The sequence below is a fragment of the Scyliorhinus canicula genome, chromosome 17 (assembly GCF_902713615.1).
Source record: "Scyliorhinus canicula chromosome 17, sScyCan1.1, whole genome shotgun sequence".
Taxonomy (NCBI): domain Eukaryota; kingdom Metazoa; phylum Chordata; class Chondrichthyes; order Carcharhiniformes; family Scyliorhinidae; genus Scyliorhinus; species Scyliorhinus canicula.
This window is the reverse complement of record NC_052162.1, coordinates 100,281,559-100,303,384: the sequence shown is the minus strand read 5'-3', so window position 1 is coordinate 100,303,384 and position 21,826 is coordinate 100,281,559. Positions and strand designations below refer to the sequence as shown.

Here is a 21,826-nt window from a genome sequence, read left to right as displayed (position 1 = left end):
CCGTCGCTCTGCTGCAGCCTGTCCCTCTGCTGCAGCCAGTCCCTCTGCTGCAGCCCGTCCCTCTGCTGCAGCCCGTCCCTCTGCTGCAGCCCGTCACTCTGCTGCAGCCCGTCCCTCTGCTGCAGCTCATCGCTCTGCTGCAGCCTGTCCCTCTGCTGCAGCCCGTCCCTCTGCTGCAGCCCGTCCCTCTGCTGCAGCCCAACCCTCTGCTGCAGCCCGTCCCTCTGCTGCAGCCCGTCCCTCTGCTGCAGCCCAGCCCTCTGCTGCAGCCCGTCCCTCTGCTGCACCCCGTCCCTCTGCTGCAGCCCAGCCCTCTGCTGCAGTCTGTCCCTCTGCTGCAGCCTGTCGCTCTGCTGCAGCCTGTCCCTCTGCTGCAGCCCAACCCTCTGCTGCAGCCCGTCCCTCTGCTGCAGCCCGTCCCTCTGCTGCAGCCCGTCCCTCTGCTGCAGCCCGTCCCTTCGCTGCAGCCCGTCCCTCTGCTGCAGCCCGTCCCTCTGCTGCAGCCCGTCCCTCTGCTGCAGCCCGTCCCTCTGCTGCAGCCCGTCCCTCTGCTGCAGCCTGACCCTCTGCTGCAGCCCATCCCTCTGCTGCAGCCTGTCGCTCTGCTGCAGCCCGGCCCTCTGCTGCAGTCCGTCCCTCTGCTGCAGCCCGTCGCTCTGCTGCAGCCCGTCCCTCTGCTGCAGCCTGACCCTCTGCTGCAGCCCATCCCTCTGCTGCAGCCCAGCCCTCTGCTGCAGCCCATCCCTCTGCTGCAGCCCATCCCTCTGCTGCAGACCGTCCCTCTGCTGCAGCCCGTCCCTCTCCAGCCCGTCCCTCTGCTGCAGCCCATCCCTCTGCTGCAGCCCAGCACTCTGCTGCAGCCCGTCCCTCTGCTGCAGCCTGACCCTCTGCTGCAGCCCATCCCTCTGCTGCAGCCCAGCACTCTGCTGCAGCCAGTCCCCCTGCTGCAGCCCGTCGCTCTGCTGCAGCCCGTCCCTCTGCTGCAGCCCGTCCCTCTCCAGCCCGTCCCTCTGCTGCAGCCCATCCCTCTGCTGCAGCCCAGCACTCTGCTGCAGCCAGTCCCCCTGCTGCAGCCCGTCGCTCTGCTGCAGCCCGTCCCTCTGCTGCAGCCCGTCCCTCTCCAGCCCGTCCCTCTGCTGCAGCCCGTCCCCCTGCTGCAGCCCAGCACTCTGCTGCAGCCTGTCCCTCTGCTGCAGCCCGTCGCTCTGCTGCAGCCCGTCCCTCTGCTGCAGCCCGTCCCTCTGCTGCAGCCCGTCCCTCTGCTGCAGCCCGTCCCTCTGCTGCAGCCCGTCCCTCTGCTGCAGCCCGTCCCTCTGCTGCAGCCCGTCCCTCTCCAGCCCGTCCCTCTGCTGCAGCCCATCCCTCTGCTGCAGCCCAGCACTCTGCTGCAGCCAGTCCCCCTGCTGCAGCCCAGCACTCTGCTGTAGCCTGTCCCTCTGCTGCAGCCCGTCGCTCTGCTGCAGCCCGTCCCTCTGCTGCAGCCCGTCCCTCTGCTGCAGCCAGTCCCTCTGCTGCAGCCCGTCCCTCTGCTGCAGCCCGTCCCTCTGCTGCAGCCCGTCCCTCTGCTACAGCCTGTCGCTCTGCTGCAGCCCGTCCCTCTGCTGCAGCCAGTCCCTCTGCTGCACCCCGTCCCTCAGCAGCCCGTCCCTCTGCTGCAGCCCGTCCCTCTGCCCCAGCCCGTCCCTCTGCTGCAGCCCATCCCTCTGCTGCAGCCCGTCCCTCTGCTGCAGCCCGTCCCTCTGCTGCAGCCCATCCCTCTGCTGCAGCCCGTCCCTCTGCTGCAGTCCATCCCTCTGCTGCAGCCCGTCCCTCTGCTGCAGCCCGTCCCTCTGCTGCAGTCCATCCCTCTGCTGCAGCCAGTCCCTCTGCTGCAGCCCGTCCCTCTGCTGCAGCCTGTTCTCCTGCTGCAGCCCGTCCCTCTGCTGCAGCCTGTCCCTCTGCTGCAGCCCCTCCCTCTGCTGCAGCCAGTCCCTCTGCTGCAGCCCAGCCCTCTGCTGCAGCCCGTCCCTCTGCTGCAGCCCATCCCTCTGCTGCAGCCCAGCCCTCTGCTGCAGCCCGTCCCTCTGCTGCAGCCCGTCCCTCTGCTGCACCCCGTCCCTCTGCTGCAGCCCGTCCCTCTGCTGCAGCCCGTCCCTCTGCTGCACCCCGTCCCTCTCCAGCCCGTACCTCTGCTGCAGCCCGTCCCTCTGCTGCAGCCCGTCCCTCTACTGCCCGTCCCTCTGCTGCAGCCCATCCCTCTGCTGCAGCCCGTCCCTCTGCTGCAGCCCGTCCCTCTGCTGCAGCCCGTCCCTCTGCTGCAGCCCGTCCCTCTGCTGCAGCCTGACCCTCTGCTGCAGCCCATCCCTCTGCTGCAGCCCGTCCCTCTGCTGCAGCCCGTCCCTCTGCTGCAGCCCGTCCCTCTGCTGCAGCCCGTCCCTCTGCTGCAGCCTGTCCCTCTGCTGCAGCCTGTCCCTCTGCTGCAGCCCCTCCCTCTGCTGCAGTCCATCCCTCTGCTGCAGCCCGTCCCTCTGCTGCAGCCCGTCCCTCTGCTGCAGTCCATCCCTCTGCTGCAGCCAGTCCCTCTGCTGCAGCCCGTCCCTCTCCTGCAGCCTGTCCCTCTGCTGCAGCCCGTCCCTCTGCTGCAGCCTGTCCCTCTGCTGCAGCCCCTCCCTCTGCTGCAGCCAGTCCCTCTGCTGCAGCCCGTCCCTCTGCCTGTCCCTCTGCTGCAGCCCGTCCCTCTGCTGCAGCCCATCCCTCTGCTGCAGCCCAGCCCTCTGCTGCAGCCCGTCGCTCAGCTGCAGCCCATCCCTCTGCTGCAGCCCAGCCCTCTGCTGCAGCCCGTCGTTCTGCTGCAGCCCATCCCTCTGCTGCAGCCCGTCCCTCTGCTGCAGCCCGTCCCTCTGCTGCAGCCCGTCCCTCTGCTGCAACCTATTCCTCTGCTGCAGCCTGTCCCTCTGCCGCAGCCCGTCCCTCTGCTGCAGCCCGTCCCTCTGCTGCAGCCCGTCCCTCTGCAGCCCGGCCCTCTGCTGCAGCCCAGCCCTCTGCTGCAGCCCAGCCCTCTGCTGCAGCCTATCCCTCTGCTGCAGCCTGTCCCTCTGCAGCCCCTCCCTCTGCTGCAGCCCGTCCCTCTGCTGCAGCCCGTCGCTCTGCTGCAGCCCGTCCCTCCGCTGCAGCCAGTCCCTCTGCTGCAGCCACTCTGAGCCACCTGTGCTGACGCTCAAACAGGGCCACATGCAGGGCAGAGGCTCCCGCTCGGTGGCCACAATCGCTGGCTGTGCCTAAACATTGTGATCTGCAGAGGTATGGGGGTATACAACATGTTTAAGGATGGTGTGTGGTCCCCTCCATGGCCAGGTGCTCTGGGGTACATCTGCCCCGGCTTGCTGAATGTGTCACAGCCACGCATGCACTCAGACCCCTGGCCACACCCTCCGTCCTCCGCCCACTACTGCCCATCCATCGTTGGATGGCTGTGCCCTCACTGGGGGATGCCGGGGTGCTGACCTACCCATTGCCGCCGATGTTTGCCGGCTGATAGGAGGTCTGCCCCTGTGGGGGGGCAGCACCCATGGGCAAGTCCAGGGGCCGTGCGGGAGGGCAGCGCCTGGGGACGGTGCCCATTAGCCTGGCCACCGTTCTGGCGGCAGTTGTCCACACGACCCCCCTGCCCCCCCCCCACCGCCGAACATGGAGGACCTACCCCGCCAACATAGAGGCTCCCCCCCCTCAGCATAGATGCCCGCCCCCTCCCAACATAGACGACCCGCCCCGCCAACGTAAAGGCCCAGCCCCCCCTTCCAAGCATGGAGGCCCCCCTCCTCCCGAGCATGGAGGCCCCCCCCACCGGCCGCTCACCTCCTCTCTTGTACTGATTTTTATTTGCAGATGATAGAACATAGAACAGTACAGCACAGAACAGGCCCTTCGGCCCTCGATGTTGTGCCGAGCACTCTACTCAAACCCACGTATCCTCCCTATACCCGTAACCCAACAACCCCCCCCTTAACCTTACTTTTATTAGGACACTACGGGCAATTTAGCCTGGCCAATCCACATAACCCGCACCTCTTTGGACTGTGGGAGGAAACCGGAGCACCCGGAGGAAACCCACGCACACACGGGGAGGACGTGCAGACTCCGCACAGACAGTGACCCAGCCGGGAACCGAACCTGGGACCCTGGAGCTGTTAAGCATTTATGCTAACCACCATGCTACCGTGCTGCCCTTGATATGGGGCAGGATTCTCCGACCCGGCGTCGAAGAGCCCGTGGGCGGCCGTGGCGAGGGAAAGTGGGTGTAACCCGGGGGGGGGGGGGGGGGACCCTCCGATGTGGCCTGGCCCGCAATCGGGACCCACCAATCGGCGGGCCGGCCTCTCAGTCTCCCGGCCTCCTTTCTTCCGCGCCGGCGCCTGCCCTCCTGCGCCATGTTGGGTCGGGGCCGGCGCGGACAAGGGAGACACCGAGCATGCATGGGAATCACGCCTTTGGGACTGCCCATGCGCGGGTTCGCGCCAGACCCACTGCGCATGCGCGCATCCCCCAGGGCCCATTCCACGGCAGGATCAGCAGCTGGAGTGGCGTGAACCGTTCCAGCACCCTGCTGGCCCCCTGGAGGGGCCAGAATTGCTGATCCTGGTGCCGTGTTGAGGCCGTCGGGAAACGCAACGGGGTTTCCGATGGCGTCAACACTTAGCCTCAGGATCAGAGAATCCCGCCCAAGGAGTTTGGATAAGTTTTCATTAATCTCATTCACGGTGGTATTCAGGGAATCTGAGCAATTAGTGATGAACTGGGTTCACAGGTGGGATTGTCACATTTGATGCTTCATGCAGATGACTACTCTTTTACGGAAAAACCTATTGGATCTCATTGTGTTTGAAGACGCTGGTAGGGTACTTCTTATTGGTCAAGAATATACCTCACGTGTGTCAACTGATGGTCTGAAGTCTGGCTGACTGTAGTTCTCGACAGTATGTTAGCAGTTGTCTGACTTTTCCTGGACACGTACACTGTTGGAGAATCATTGCACATGCATCTCAGTCATGCAGTATCCTTGGCCTCATTCTTTGGAGCTCAGAAGAGTGATTAGAGATTTATGGATCATCTCAATCCTCAATTGTAAACCCATTAAGTAATGTGGAAATTTTTCTTAGGCCCAATGTTTCCACTAGTACTTCCTTTCAATCGTTGTATGTTTTTCACTTTCTGTCAATGATCTAGAGGCATAATAAACTTGTTTTCCCAGATTTGTTGAACAGCTCCAAGCTCCATTATAATCTGCAAGCATGTGCAAATGAGCAAGTCTTTAATCCTGTCAAACGCATTCTTCTGCGTGACTCCCCAATACCATCGCTGACCTTCTCTGTACATATCTAATAAAGTTTGTTGATATCAGTCAGATTTCTCCACCTGAATGACCATGTGTTGCTCGTTTTACTGGAATGTATTAACACGCCTCCGTTTAAAGGCCGTGTGCTTAACACTACTATGGCTCTGTGTATGTAATTATGCTCAGGAGTCGCCAGGTGCCGTATTTAGACACCTCACAAGTATATCAAAGTCAGGTTCAAAGTAATAAATCTGTACACCGATTAGTAAGTCCAAACGATTGATATTTATTATGACAAATATAATAAATACACATGCATACGCTAAAGAGACTAACTTACTTCTAATACTAAACAACTAAAATACTTATCTAGACAGGAACAGGCAAGGTCAGGGAGCAAGGCCTTCGTCCCGTTCTTGGTCTGCAACTCTCAGGTGCTTAAAGTTGTCAGGATCTGTGATTAAGAAAGCGAATGCAATGTTGTCATTTATCTCAAGAGGGTTGGAATATAAAAGCAGCGATGTGCTACTGAGCCTTTATAAGGCTCTGGTTAGGCCCCATTTGGAGTATTGTGTCCAGTTTTGGGCCCCACATCTCAGGAAGAACATACTGGCACTGGAGCGTGTCCAGCGGAGATTCACACGGATGATATTCACTTTTGAACTTTCTCAGTCCCTGGAACAATTTAGGAAATTAATTCCTAAATACAGCCCCACTGTCAGCCTGTGTTACCTTATCGGTACCTTGTAGAAGATCAAGTAATGACCACGTTGCCCTGCTGAGCAAATAATGTTGTTGATTCTGTAGGATATAAAGAGTTGCATTTTAAAATAATCTTTTTGTCTAAGGTTTGTAGTGATCTCAGTAGAAGGTTTGCAGTGATCTTATCCTTCACTTTGGTGTCTCTGCCTCCTGGCCTGTGTAGCTTTATTTATGATGGCTGACTCTCAACATGGTTAAGCCAGTCCAATTTGTCTGATAAGAATGTTACCCCAGCCCCAGTGTCCAGTTTAAACTCTGTTCTGTATCCTTTGACTTCCAGCCCTACAGACCAGAACTGCTTATTGGGATCCTTAATCTCTCATCGGAAATTGCTGGGTTGAAATGGTGTATTTCCAATTTCCTGGACTTCAAAATGGTTGGAAGCTTGTTCCAACTTTCTTCCTTTGAACTCAGCTTTAGATCTGCAGAATTGTTTAAACTGTCCAGAGTTACCACAGAAAAAGCACTTGGCACCCCCTGTGGGGAATTCTCTGCTGTGATGCGGCTTTTAGGCTGTCGCATCTGGAACATTTTAAAACAGGTTGAATAGGTTGTCTCACCCCTTTGGTGCTTTTGACAGGCTTTCTCACAAGTATTTTAGTGGGCGGGCCGCCAGACTTTGGGCCGACATACTGGATTGACCACTCCCAAACCTTGACGTCTCCCCGAAGCGCGTCAATTCTGCAAGTCGCAGCTCCGTCTGTAGATTTGCAGTGGCGAGATGGAGGAGTCAAATATATTCTCTGACAAGGAGGACTGGCAATGGTGTTAAAGGAGGGTGAAATAGTTCCAGAGGAATGGTGTTAAAGGAGGGTGATAGAGTTAGAGAGGAATGGTCAGCTCCAGGGGAACTGTGAGGCTGTCTTAACATTTAACAATAATTTATGAAATATGTTAAACTGTTTACTATTGAAAGAGTCAATCCAACCCAATATTCTTTTCTTTCAGTCCTCAGCAAATGTTTTCAAGCTGACGAGGCACCACAGGTGTTATAGGCCAGGGCTTAGAAACTCCAAAGTGTATTATGGAGTTCACCTAACCAACAACCTTTATGTTGAATTTGGCGAGGATGAGCACAAAAACCTTTGTCTCAGGTGTGATTAATCAGACTCCCGAGACACTTTAATCAAAACAAGGCTTAGTCGAAGAATATAGTTAACATATATATATATAAACACAGCAAGACTTTTTATCAATTACAAGCTACACAGTTACAGAAATCTATGTGTAACACTTAATGAATGCCCCCTTAACTGTTCCAATTCAATAACAAAATCCAATAAACCAAACCCCTCTTCAAGGGGGTGGCCCAGCACACTGCAGTCTCACTTGAATGGGACTGGTCTTTTTCCTGAAATTCTGAACCAGTCTCAACCAGCAGATTTAAACTCCTTCCGGCAAGAAAACTATATGTTTTAAGTTACCAAAGCAGTTAGCCACAACCAATGGGCTTTTTACTTCTGGAACAGCTTTTAAAATGAAAATCGAGAAAGACAGGGAAAAAACACTTCTTTCTTCCCCTGCAGTTCAAAACAGTCCAAAATGAAACTGTAACCCAAACAGCTCACAGTCACAGCCCAGCTCCACCTAGAAAATGACATCACTGAAGCCATGTGATATGACAAAAACCTTTCTGAAGGGACATTCACATGATACAGGAAACCGTCATTGTGTCTCAAAATCTTTACAAACGATTTGGAAATGCAAGTGCAAATAATAAGAGTCGTTGGGTCCAGACAATTATTGTATTATGAACAGAAGCAAATGCTCAGGTAATACCTGAAGCTTAGTAAAGGGTTAAAAATGTAGCCTCAGTTAAATGTGTAAATTATACATGTGAATATATATATTGCATAGGAATGGGCTATGGTTGTATTAGAATAGAACCAGCTTCTCCCTCTTATTCTTCAGTTGCAGAACCTTGCAGTCATAGGCATCCTGGAGGATGGGAATTGGTCACACTGGGATGTGTGATGTTATTTTGGGTCAGAGAGCGTTCTCAAGGTAGTCAGAGCTTGGGAACTAGGTTGTAATATTTCCATTCAATCTGAATGGAAAATCGAATTGTAATGAATCTGGTTATAATAAAAAAAACATATGAATCATAAGCAGAGATATTGTCGTCAGACCCTATGTTGTCTCAGTAATCATGAAGAATTCCACCATTGTAATATAAGGTGAATCAAACAGGTTGCGAGCTTCATGGAATTATTTTATTTTGCAGGAGTCACCACAGTGTTAACAATGACCACACTGAGTATTAGTGCCAGGAACTCCTTGCCCAAGGTGGCATATGCGACAGCCATGGACTGGTTTATCGCCGTCTGTTACGCATTTGTGTTCTCGGCACTAATTGAGTTTGCAACCGTGAACTACTTCACCAAGCGCAGCTGGCCATGGGATGGCAGGAAAGCCATGGAGGCTCAGGAGATGAAGGTGAGCTTCACAACACACCATTGAACCTCATTGTCAGGTTTGCTCTTGTACCTCAGCTGCTTAATGCATAAGAAGAAGGCCCTGGGCTTGATTCATAGGAACATAGGAATAGGAGCAGGCCATTCAGCCCATCAAACCTGATTCACCATTCAATTTGAACTGACCATTTGCCTCTATGCCACTTTTTCACACTATCCCCTTAACCCATGATGTTATTAATATCCAGAAAACTACCGGTTTCTGTCTTGAGCATGCTCAATGTTTGGGTTTCCACAACCCACTGGGGTAAAGAATTCAAAAAATTCACCACCCTCTAATTGAAGAGGTTACTCCTCATCTCAGTCCTTAAATGGCCTGCCCTTTATTTTGAGACTGTGTCCCTAGTTCTAGACTCACCAGCCACGGAAAGCCTGCTATCTACATCCACCCTGTCATACCATAGAATCCCTACTGTGCAGAAGGAGGCCATTCGGCCATCAAGTCTGCACTGCCCCTACCCTATCCCTGTAACCCCACCTAACCTTTGGACTGTGGACTGTGGAAGGAAACCGGAACACCCGGAGGAAATCCACGCAGACACGGTGAGAATGTGCAAACTCCACACAGACAGTCACTCAAGGCTGGAATTGAATCCAGGTCCCGGGTGCTGCGAGGCAGGAGTTCTAGCCACTGCACCGTGCCGCCCTGTAAGAAAATTGTAAGCTTCAATAAGATCGTTTCTCATTCTTTGAAACTCTATGGAATAAGGGCCCAGTTTCCTCAATCGCCCCTCATAAGACAAACCTGCTATCCCAGGGATTATTTTAGCGAACCTTCACTGCATTCCCTCTATTGCAAGTATATAATTCCTTAGATAAGGGGAACAAAACAGTACACAATGCCCCAGGTGCAGTCTCATCCAGGCTGTTTGCAATTGCATCTTTCCTGAAACCCCTATTTCCTGAAACCCCATATCATGGGATGTGGGTTGCAGGAAATGCCAGCAATTGACCCATCCCCAATTGCAATCAAACTGAGTGGCATTTTACCACATCGCTGTAAATCTAGTCACATGATGGTCAGACCAGGGAAGGGTGAAAGGAGAAAACTCTGGGTGTCTGGGTTACTACTCCAATGACAATACCACTACGCCACCGCCTCCCAGTGGCTAACATATCATTTGCCTTCCTAATTACTTTGGGAAGTTGGAATCATCTAACTTTGATGTCCATGGGCTTCCGCTGGTAGACGACTATTCTCCCAGTGCAGCCTAGAGAGAGACCGTCATTCACGGCTTTTAATGACTGATGGATAAGGATACTCAAGCCCCATTGGACATCAGAACTTTCCAACCTATCGCCATGTAGGAAACATTCTGGGCAGGATTCTCCGTCGCACCAGTTGTCTGGTAAGGCATTCTCCCACCGGCAGCGGTATTCTCCGTTAGGCCAGGCGCCCGATGGGGTTCCCTTGTGAGCAGCTCCACGCCATCAGGAAATCCCTGGGTATGGGTGTGCAGCCAGCGAAACAGAGAATCCCAACAGCAGAGAATCCAGCCCTCTGTCTTCTGTGTTTTCTACCAAAGTGAATAACTCGACTCTAATTCACATTAAATTCCATCTGACCCATTTACTTCCGTGTGAAATTTCCTTGTCCCTCACTCGTAACAGCCATGCTGAGAGTGTTCTGCTTATTCCTATTCTGTTTTGGGTCTGTTAACCAATTCTCAATCCATTGCAGTATATTAACTCAAAAACACATGTGCTCTAACTTTGTTTACTAACCTCTAGTGTGGAATCTTATCGATAATCTTCTGAAAATCCAAAAACATCACATCCACTGGTTCTCTGTTATCAATGCTACAAGTATCATACTCAAAAGGTTCCATCAGGTTTGTTAAACATAATTTCCCTTTCATAAATCCATGTTGACCCTGCCCAATTTTACCATTCTTTACTAAATGTCGAGTTATCACATCCTTTATAATGGATTCTAAGATTTTCACTTTACAGATGTCAGACTAACAGGTATGTAGTTCCCCATTCTCTCCCTGTCCTCCCTTCATAAATAGTGGGGGTTACAGTTACTACACTTTGCAGTCTGCAGGAGCCTCTTTCAACACTCTGGAAGGTAACCCATCTTGTCCAGGGCGTCTGTCAACCATCAGTCCAGTTAACTTTTCAAGTACTACCTCTTTCCTAAAACTAATTTCTTTCATTGCCTCAGTTTCACAAGTTCCTCAATTGTCTAGTATTTCTGGGCAATTTTCCGTGTCTTCATCTGTGAATATAGCCACAAAGTAATTCTTGGCCCAATCATCTTGGATTGGTATTTTTAGATTTCTGTTCATAGATCATAGAACGATACAGCGCAGTACAGGCCCTTCGGCCCTCGATGTTGCACCGACATGGAAAAAAAAACTAAAGGCCATCTAACCTACACTATGCCCTTATCATCCATATGCTTATCCAATAAACTTTTAAATGCCCTCAATGTTGGCGAGTTCACTACTGTTGCAGGTAGGGCATTCCACGGCCTCACCACTCTTTGCGTAAAAAACCCACCTCTGACCTCTGTCCTATATCTATTACCCCTCAATTTAAGGCTATGTCCCCTCGTGCTAGCCACCTCCATCCGCGGGAGAAGGCTCTCGCTGTCCACCCTATCTAACCCTCTAATCATTTTGTATGCCTCTATTAAGTCACCTCTTAACCTTCTTCTCTCTAACGAAAACAACCTCAAGTCCATCAGCCTTTCCTCATAAGATTTTCCCTCCATACCAGGCAACATCCTGGTAAATCTCCTCTGCACCCGTTCCAAAGCTTCCACATCCTTCCTATAATGAGGCGACCAGAACTGTACGCAATACTCCAAATGCGGCCGTACTAGAGTTTTGTACAACTGCAACATGACCTCATGGCTCCGGAACTCAATCCCTCTACCAATAAAGGCCAACACACCATAGGCCTTCTTCAAAACCCTATCAACCTGGGTGGCAACTTTCAGGGATCTATGTACATGGACACCGAGATCCCTCTGCTCATCCACACTACCAAGAATTTTACCATTAGCCAAATATTCTGCATTCCTGTTATTCTTTCCAAAGTGAATCACCTCACACTTCTCCACATTAAACTCCATTTGCCACCTCTCAGCCCAGCTCTGCAGCTTATCTATGTCCCTCTGTAACCTGCAACATCCTTCCGCACTGTCTACAACTCCACCGACTTTAGTGTCGTCTGCAAATTTACTCACCCATCCTTCTGCACCCTCCTCTAGGTCATTTATAAAAATGACAAACAGCAACAGCCCCAGAACAGATCCTTGTGGTACGCCACTCGTAACTGAACTCCATTCTGAACATTTCCCATCAACTACCACTCTCTGTCTTCTTTCAACTAGCCAATTTCTGATCCACATCTCTAAATCACCCTCAATCCCCAGCCTCCGTATTTTCTGCAATAGCCGACCGTGGGGAACCTTATCAAACGCTTTACTGAAATCCATATACACCACATCAACTGCTCTACCCTCGTCTACCTGTTCAGTCACCTTCTCAAAGAACTCGATAAGGTTTGTGAGGCATGACCTACCCTTCACAAAACCATGCTGACTATCCCTAATCATATTATTCCTACCTAGATGATTATAAATCGTATTTTTTATAATCCTCTCCAAGACTTTACCCACCACAGACGTTAGGCTCACCGGCCTATAGTTACCGGGGTTATCTCTACTCCCCTTCTTGAACAAAGGGACCACATTTGCTATCCTCCAGTCCTCTGGCACTATTCCTGTAGCCAATGATGACCTAAAAATCAAAGCCAAAGGCTCAGCAATCTCTTCCCTGGCTTCTCAGAGAATCCTAGGATAAATCCCATCAGGCCCCGGGGACTTATCTATTTTCACCTTGTCCAGAATTGCCAACACTTCTTCCCTACGCACCTCAATGCCATCTATTCTAATAGCCTGGGTCTCAGCATTCTCCTCCACAATATTATCTTTTTCTTGAGTGAATACTGACGAAAAGTATTCATTTAGTATCTCGCTTATCTCCTCAGCCTCCACACACAACTTCCCACCACTGTCCTTGACTGGCCCTACTCTTACCCTAGTCATTCTTTTATTCCTGACATACCTATAGAAAGCTTTTGGGTTTTCCTTGATCCTACCTGCCAAAGACTTCTCATGTCCCCTCCTGGCTCGTCTCAGCTCTCTCTTTAGATCTTTCCTCGCTTCCTTGTAACTATCAAGCGCCCCAACTGAAACTTCACGCCTCATCTTCACATAGGCCTCCTTCTTCCTCTTAACAAGAGATTCCACTTCTTTGGTAAACCACGGTTCCCTCGCTCGACCCCTTCCTCCCTGCCTGACTGGTACGTACTTATCAAGAACACGCAATAGCTGTTCCTTGAACAAGCTCCACATATCCAGTGTGCCCAACCCTTGTAGCCTACTTCTCCAACCTACACATCCTAAGTCATGTCTAATGGCATCATAATTGCCCTTCCCCCAGCTATAACTCTTGCCCTGCGGGGTATACTTATCCCTTTCCATCACTAACGTAAAGGTCACCGAATTGTGGTCACTGTTTCCAAAGTGCTCACCTACCTCCAGATCTAACACCTGGCCTGGTTCATTACCCAAAACCAAATCCAATGTGGCCTTGCCTCTTGTTGGCCTGTCAACATATTGTGTCAGGAAACCCTCCTGCACACATTGTACAAAGAACGAACCATCTAATGTACTCGAACTATATCTTTTCCAGTCAATATTTGGAAAGTTAAAGTCCCCCATAACAACTACCCTGTTACTTTCGCTCTTTTCCAGAATCATCTTCGCCATCCTTTCCTCTACATCCCTAGAACTATTAGGTGGCCTATAGAAAACTCCCAACAGGGTGACCTCTCCTTTCCTGTTTCTAACCTCAGCCCATACTACCTCGGAAGAAGAGTCCCCATCTAGCATCCTTTCCGCCACCGTAATACTGTCCTTGACTAGCAGCGCCACACCTCCCCCTCTTTTGCCCCCTTCTCTGAGCTTACTAAAACACCTAAACCCCGGAACCTGCAACAACCATTCCTGTCCCTGCTCTATCCATGTCTCTGAAATGGCCACAACATCGAAGTCCCAGGTACCAACCCATGCTGCCAGTTCCCCTACCTTATTTCGTATACTCCTGGCATTGAAGTAGACACACTTCAAACCACCTACCTGAACACTGGCACCCTCCTGCAAAGTCAAATCTGTGCTCCTGACCTCTATACTCTCAATCTCCCTTACCCCAAAACTACAATCCAGGTTCCCATGCCCCTGCTGAATTAGTTTTGCCCCTGCTGAATTAGTTTCAACTTGTTTCTTCTTTGCGAATGCTTAAACAGTGGCCTGCTGGTTAGAGAGCACCAGCTGGCTGGCCTAGCAGGAATGTGCTGTGTGGGCATTGGTTGCATTCCTCAAACCCAGAATCAATGTGCACAAGTTGGCCATGTTCCCTAGCCAAGAGGCCACAAGTCCAGCCCAATATTGAGTCTTGAGACTCAGGTGATTAAGAAGGCAAATGGAATTTTGTCCTTCATTGCTAGAGGGATGGAGTTTAAGATTAGGGAGGTTATGCTGCAATTGTATAAGGTATTAGTGAGGCCACACCTGGAGTATTGTGTTCAGTTTTGGTCTCCTTACCTGAGAAAGGAGGTACTGGTGCTGGAGGGTGTGCAGAGGAGATTCACTAGGTTAATCCCAGAGCTGAAGGGGTTGGATTACGAGGAGCGATTGAGTAGACTGGGACCGTACTTGTTGGAATTTAGGAGGATGAGGGGGGATCTTATAGAAACATATAAAATTATGAAGGGAATAGATAGGATAGATGCGGGCAGGTTGTTTCCACTGGCGGGTGAAAGCAGAACTAGGGGGCATAGCCTCAAAATAAGGGGAAGTAGATTTAGGACTGAGTTTAGCAGGAACTTCTTCACCCAAAGGGTTGTGAATCTATGGAATTCCTTGCCCAGTGAAGCAGTTCAGGCTCCTTCATTAAATATTTTTAAGGTAAAGAAAGCTAGTTTTTTGAAGAATAAAGGGATTAAGGGTTATGACGTTCGGGCCGGAAAGTGGAGCTGAGACCACAAAAGATCGGGCATGATCTCATTGAATTGTGGAGCAGGCTTGTGGGGCCAGATGGCCTACTCCTGCTCCTAGTTCTTATGTTCTTATATTAACATTTTGTGCCCAAACCTGATGCACCTCGACAAGCAGCTTGTCCACACAAATGTTGTGCCACTTGCCCCACCAGCAACAGGCCCAAGAAACTTTTAATGGATTGAGGGTGGTGACTTGAAGCCGGAAAGAGGATGGGCATGTGATTAAAATAGCTGTTGACTCCTGCTAGCCTACCTGTCTTTCCTCTACAGGAGGTGTTATTATGAACTTTGCTTCTATTGGTGGCGCTACTTATGCTGTTCAGCAACGCTAGTAAAGCTCTGTGTGGGGACCTGAAACAGATGCTCAGACACTGATTTATGTATAGAAGATATTAAAAGTGATAAATAGAGAAGATATACTTCATAGATTAGGTTTGTATTCTCTTGCAAGTAAAAGGCCTATAAATTGAGATGATATAAGGAATTGACAGGATTGATAGAGTCTATTTCTCTGGCAGGGAGAGTCCAGAACAAGAGGACATAACCTTCAAGATTATAGCTCGGTCACTCAAAGATCAGGAAACACTTTCTCATGCAAAGATTGTTGGAAACCTAGAAACTTCTCCCCAAAAGCTATTGAGGCTGAAGATCAATTGAATTTTTTTCAACTGTAATTGAAACAATCTTTTTTGAGTAAGGGTACTAAGGTATGTGGAACCAAGTTGGTGAAATGAAGTTAAAATAGCGGTCAACTAGAAACTTATTGTAATAGGTTCAGTGGCCTATTGTGAGGTGTGAGAGGACAGAGTATGATGAGCCTTGAGTACAATGTATGACTGTTAACTTGGGAATTCAGTGCAGGCGGGGAAGGAGGTGTTGGTTTTTATGTCATTTTTCCAACCTCCAGAAGCTGGTAAGTGCTCAAGGTTTAACTAGGTGAGCAGGTAAGTGAATGTTTGGTAAGTTTTAAGTTTTTATGCCTCTAAATGCAGGTAGCAGTTCAAACCTATACTGGGGAGATATAAGTATCAGACTAAATTTATAGATTAACCAGTTAAGCTATAACACGAACAACAGCTGATTGATACTTCTAAACTTGAACCCTAATTAGTTAAACAAAGATGGCAGAGGAAGTGATGGGTTGCAGCTCTAGCATGTGGGAGCTGGTGGACACCAGTTAGAACATAGAACAGTACAGCACAGAACAGGCCCTTCGGCCCTCGATGTTGTGCCGAGCAATGATCACCCTACTCAAACCCACGTATCCACCCTATACCCGTAACCCAACAACCCCACCCTTAACCTTAAATTTTAGGACACTACGGGCAATTTAGCATGGCCAATCCACCTAACCCGCACATCTTTGGACTGTGGGAGGAAACCGGAGCACCCGGAGGAAACCCACGCACACACGGGGAGGACGTGCAGACTCCGCACAGACAGCGACCAAGCCGGGAATCGAACCTGGGACCCTGGAGCTGTGAAGCATTTATGCTAACCACCATGCTACCGTGCTGCCCCACGGCAGTTGATCCACGGCAGCCACTTCCACAGTACGTGTTTGCCATTCGAGGAACTATGGCTCAGAGTTGACGAGCTGAAGTCTGGGTTTCAGACACCATGATGCACCTAGGCGAGGGAAAGTTACCTGGAAACTTTGTTCCAGGAGGCAATCACACCCCTTCGGATAGGCACTTTCGATTTGATCTATGATCAGGACAGGAGTGTTACTGCAAGAGAAGACGGTATGGGGATCGAGAAGGCAGCAACGGAGGAGACACAGCACTTGTCCAATAGGTTCAAGGCTCCTGCAACTTGTGTGGACGAGAGCAGGGACTACAAGAAGAATGTGCAAACTGACCATAGCACCAGGGTGTGGAGTGCCAATCCAGTTTGGAGGCTGGGGGAGTTAAAAGGAATGTTGCAGGAGGGTCTCATGCACAGACACAGTTCTCTGCAGCTGAGAGCCTGAATTTAAGAATACGAATCTTTATTAGTGTCGCTCAGTCGGCTTACGTTAACACTGCAATTATGTTGCTGTGAAACTCCAGCGTCTGTTCGGGTACACTGAGGGAGAATTCAGAATGCCCAATTCACCTCACAAGCACGTCTTTCAGGACTTGTGATAGGAAACTGGAGCACCCAGAGGAAACCCAGGCAGACACGGGGAGAACGTGCAGACTCGCACAGACAATGACCCAAATGGGAATCGAACCTGGGACCCTGGTGCTGCGAAGCAACAGTGCTAACCACTGTGCTACCGTATCGCCAAAAAGTTGTATTGTCAGCCCAGTGCCAGGATCTTCTGTGGGACTGGAGAGGATCCGGTACAGGCTTGGAGGCTGTATTGTTCTTTGAACTTATCAGGAAGGATCTAGATTTTAGATTGTCATGTGTACCGAGGTATAGTGAAAAGCTTTTTTCTGTATATAGTCCAGACAGATCGTTCCATACATGAAAAAACATAGGACATATGATAAATACACAATGTAAATACATACAGAGTGGGGAAGCATACAGAGTGTAGTACTACTCAGTAGAGAAGATGAGTGGAGGGGTCAGTTCAGTCCTTAAGACCGTCTTTCAGGAGTCTGATAAAACCGAGGAAGAAGACGTCTTTGAATCTGTTAGTGCGTGTTTTCAGACTTTTATATCTCCTGCCCGATGGAAGAGATTGGAAGAGAGAATAACCCAGGTGGGAGGGGTTTTTGATTATGTTGCCCGCATTCCCAAGGCAACGGGAGGTGCAGACGGAATCAATAGATGGGAGGCGGGTTTGCATGAACAATCACATGAAAAGTTCCCATGACAATTCAGTTGTCATTGTTCATGTGGGTGCCAACAATATAAGTAAAACTAGGAAAGGGGTTCTTTTAAAGTGGAATATGCAGCCAGAGACTAAATTAAAAAGCAGAATCACAAAATGAATAATCCCTGGATTAGAATTCAAGTCACGAGCAAATTAATAGAGAGTAAATATGATTACCGACTTAGATGCATGGCTCAGAGATTAGTGTGGGAGATATGAGTTTCAATTCATGGAGCAATGCCACCAGTGCTGGGGAAAGAGGGAGCTTAATTTTTGGGCCACCCTTCACTTGAATTGTGCTGGAACCAGTGTACTGGTGAATCGCTTAACTAGGGAAGTAGAAGGGACTTTAAATTAAGTAGTGGGCAAACGTTCACACGAGGAGAGACTTGAGAAGTTAAAGAGAAAGAGGGTAGCAATACAAAGAACAAAGACCAATACAGCACAGGAACAGGCCCTTCGGCCCTCCAAGCCTGCGCCGACCATGAGGAATTGTGTGCTGATTAACCCTGTGTCATTCTTTATATTGCTAGTTTTGCTTTCACTATTTCCTCCAGTTGCCAGACGGGATACCTAGCCACTTCACTCCCAATAGAGACTCCCGGTCGTATGAGAACTGTTTCAGCAGGGAGGGGTACGGCTGTTTGCTGGTAGAGATGGAAATGAATATAACATGTCTGTTCTCCACTAGTACTGATCGGAAGTGTCACGTAACCCTGACATCAGGTCAATGCGTCTGTTACAATATTACCTGCGTACCATTAATGGCAGGCCTTCAGCTCCTTTGTGGCTGGGCGAATGCCTCTCATATCACTATTGGGACTAGGGCTTTCCGCATTGCTCGGAAGGCCGAATGGGCATTCCAAAGCTGGATAAACTGGGCTACTGAGGGATCCTTGCTCAACCGATATACTGATTGTGATGCTAGCCTGTATACAGATCAAGGATACTTCTTCCTTTTTAATGGCACAGCGACCAATGTTTTGTTACCTCCATTTCCCCGCCAAATCGCTATCAGGACTCTAGTCCCTACCGCAGTCCCCTGCCCCTCTGTGTGTTGGTGCTCTCAGCAGAATTCTGCGAGAGGGGAATCCTGGACCGATAGGTTATCATGAAATGATAAAAGGTGGGAATGAGGAATTGAACAAACGAATATGATATAAAATGGGATAATTAGTTAGAATTATGTAGAGGATAGAGCCGGTCTGATGGTAGTGAGTTAGCATGGTAATGAACAAAGGAATTCAGCAAAGCATGGCCAGGAAGGGGGGAGGGGAGCCTCGTGCAGAGGATGGTGAAAAGAATGCTGGGTAACAAGAGGCCCAGGGTTGAGGAATGCGAAGTGAGCCAATCAGGATATATGGCCAGGTCAGGAGGTGTATAGGATGACCTATGGGAATCTTGTATGTGAAACTTGACGCTAGTTGAATGATATGTATAGAAGATCTCTTTGTCCTCTGTCTCACTCGGCTTTGGGAGTTTCAGGAGACTGCATGTGTTCTGATTCTCTATAGAACGGGTCAGCTTTGCAAGTTGTTTAAAAATAAATAATACCATACCTACAGATCCCTCTTGAGTTTTATTGAGACCAGACTGATGGGTAAAGAACTTAATTTGTCAACCAATGGTACCTGTCTAAACTAAAACTGTATGCACTTACGAAGTCTATATCCTTCCATTTCCACCCTATTCATGTATTTGTCTAGATGCCCCTTAAATGCCGCTATTGTACCTGCTCCCACCACCTCCCCAGGCAGCGCGTTCCATATATTTACCACCCTCTGTGTAAAAAAAACTTGCCTCGCAAATCTGATCTAAACTTTTCCCCACGCACTTTAAACCTATGCCAGCTAGTACTTGACTCTCCTACCCTAGGAAAGAGCATCTGACTATCCACTCTATCCATGCCACTCAATCTTGTAGACCTCTTTCAGGTCGCCTCTCTACCTCCATCATTCCAGTGAGAACAAACCGAGTTTATTTAACCTCTCCTCATAGCTAATGCTCTCCATACTAGGCAACATCCTAGTAAACCGCTTCTGCACCCTCTTCAAAGCATCCACATTCTTCTGGTAGTGTGGCGACCAGAATTGTACACAATATTGCAGAAGAGATCATATATGCACATCGCTAAAGTATTCCAGTTCTAGTCCAGGGACTGGTTTAGCACACTGGGCTACATCGCTGGCTTTGAAAGCAGACCAAGGCAGGGCAGCAGCACGGTTCAATTCCCGTACCAGCCTCCCCGAACAGGCGGCGGAATGTGGCGACTAGGGGCTTTTCACAGTAACTTCATTGAAGCCTACTCGTGACAATAAGCGATTTTCATTTCTCATTCATTTCAGTTCTCATGAAAGGCCATAAGACCATAACAAATAGAAGGAGCAGTAGGCCACTCAGCCCTTTTTACTGTGTTTCGACCTGAAATGTTAACTCTGTTTCTCTTTCCACAGATGCTGCCAGACTTGCTGAGAATTTCCAGCATTTCTGTTTTTAATGCTGACAATATCTTGTCTATTTGTCCAATTGCAGCTCCACATTTCCCCTGGAACTGTAAATCACACTCTATTTACCCCTTTATTCAATGTTGGCCTGTTTGTATTTGATACTTTATCTGCATTCTCCATTCTAGAAGAGGGAACCAGTCACTTTGGCCAAGAAGACCAACAATACGTATAATATTGTTGGGACAACATACACGTTGAACATCACGAAGGATCCCAGCCTGGCTACCATATCGAAGAGTGCAGGGGCACACACCAAGCTGAGCAAAGTCGAGGAGAAACTTCTCAAGAGCAAGAAAACTTTCAACAGTGTCAGCAAGGTTGACAAAATGTCCCGAATTGTCTTTCCTGTTCTCTTTGTCATTTTTAACCTGGTTTATTGGGCAACCTATGTCAGCAGAGAGCCAGTAATTCAAGGCATGATTCCCCAGAAAAAGACTCCACTCCCAGCTTGATTCCAGGTGGTTTCCTTTTCCAGTGTTTTCTAAATAAAGCTGTTTGATGTGTTTGAAGGAACGTAGCTGTTCATTGTATAAGTCTGACTGAAATTGTATTTCATTGTTTGCATGCCATATAATCGTTGGCATCTTCTCACAAAACTGGCTATCTTTCACTGCTGACCTGGAGGATGTTTTTTGCAATCTGTGTGATTCTTTGCTGGATGACAGCGTGCCCCCGCCACACTCGCTGATAGCATCTCCTCCCTGACACTGCCGGCTTCACCCTCACTGACACCGCCTCCCTCACTAACACTCACTCATCGACACAGCCTCCCTCACCCTCACTACACTCTCTCCCTCATTGACACTGCCTCCCTCACCCTCACTACACTCTCTCCCTCATTGACACTGCCTCCCTCACCCTCACTACACTCTCTCCCTCATTGACACCGCCTCCATCACTAACACTCTCTCCCTCATTGACACTGCCTCCCTCACCCTCACTACACTCTCTCCCTCATTGACACCGCCTCCCTCACCCTCACTACACTCTCTCCCTCATTGACACCGCCTCCCTCACCCTCACTACACTCTCTCCCTCATTGACATCGCCTCCCTCACCCTCACTACACTCTCCCTCATTGACACTGCTTCCCTCACCCTCACTACACTCTCTCCCTCATTGACACCGCCTCCATCACTAACACTCTCTCCCTCATTGACACCGCCTCCCTCACCCTCACTACACTCTCTCCCTCATTGACACCGTCTCCCTCACCCTCACTACACTCTCTCCCTCATTGACACCGCCTCCCTCACCCTCACTACACTCTCTCCCTCATCGACACCAACTTCTGCACCCTTGATGGCACTGCCCCTCCCTGATACCACTTGCTTCACCCTCATTGACACCGCCACCCTCACCCTCACTACACTCTCTCCCTCATTGGCACCGTCAATTGGCACCCTCACTGGCACACCCCTCCCAGACACAGCCTGCTTCATCCTTGGTGATGCCGCCTCCCTCACTAACACCGTTTCCCATACCATTATTGACAGCATCCCCTCCCTGACACCACCTCCTGCACCCTCGCCTCCCTGACGCTGCCTGCTTCACCCTCACTGACCGTCTCTCTTACCCTCACTATCACCTCCCTCACTGACCGTCTCCTGCACCCTCGCCTCCCTGACAATGTCTCTCTCACTCTCACTATCACCTCCCTCACTGACCGTCTCCTGCACCCTCGCCTCCCTGACACTGCCACTTCGCCCTCACTGACCGTCTCCCGCACCCTCACTAACAACTCCCTCACTGACCGTCTCCCTCACCCTCACTAACACATCCCTCACTGACCGTCTCCCTCACCCTCACTAACACCTCCCTCACTGACCGTCTCTCTCACCCTCACTAACACCTCCCTCACTGACACCACCTCCCGGACCCTCACTAA

At 50.1% G+C, this 21,826-nt stretch overlaps 1 protein-coding gene across 3 annotated transcripts in view; it reads left to right on the top strand.

The window, feature by feature from the left end:
* Positions 1-20,447, top strand: part of LOC119952139 (gamma-aminobutyric acid receptor subunit alpha-3-like) — a 514,541-nt gene extending 494,094 nt beyond the window's left edge. For all 3 annotated transcript variants that reach the window (XM_038775725.1, XM_038775723.1, XM_038775726.1), the window contains 2 exons: positions 8,298-8,509; positions 20,064-20,447. In XM_038775725.1, coding sequence (XP_038631653.1) covers positions 8,298-8,509; positions 20,064-20,390 — 539 coding nt within the window. In that variant the 3' untranslated portion in view covers positions 20,391-20,447. The remainder of the gene's footprint in view (positions 1-8,297; positions 8,510-20,063) is intronic.
* Positions 20,448-21,826: the final 1,379 nt, after the last annotated feature.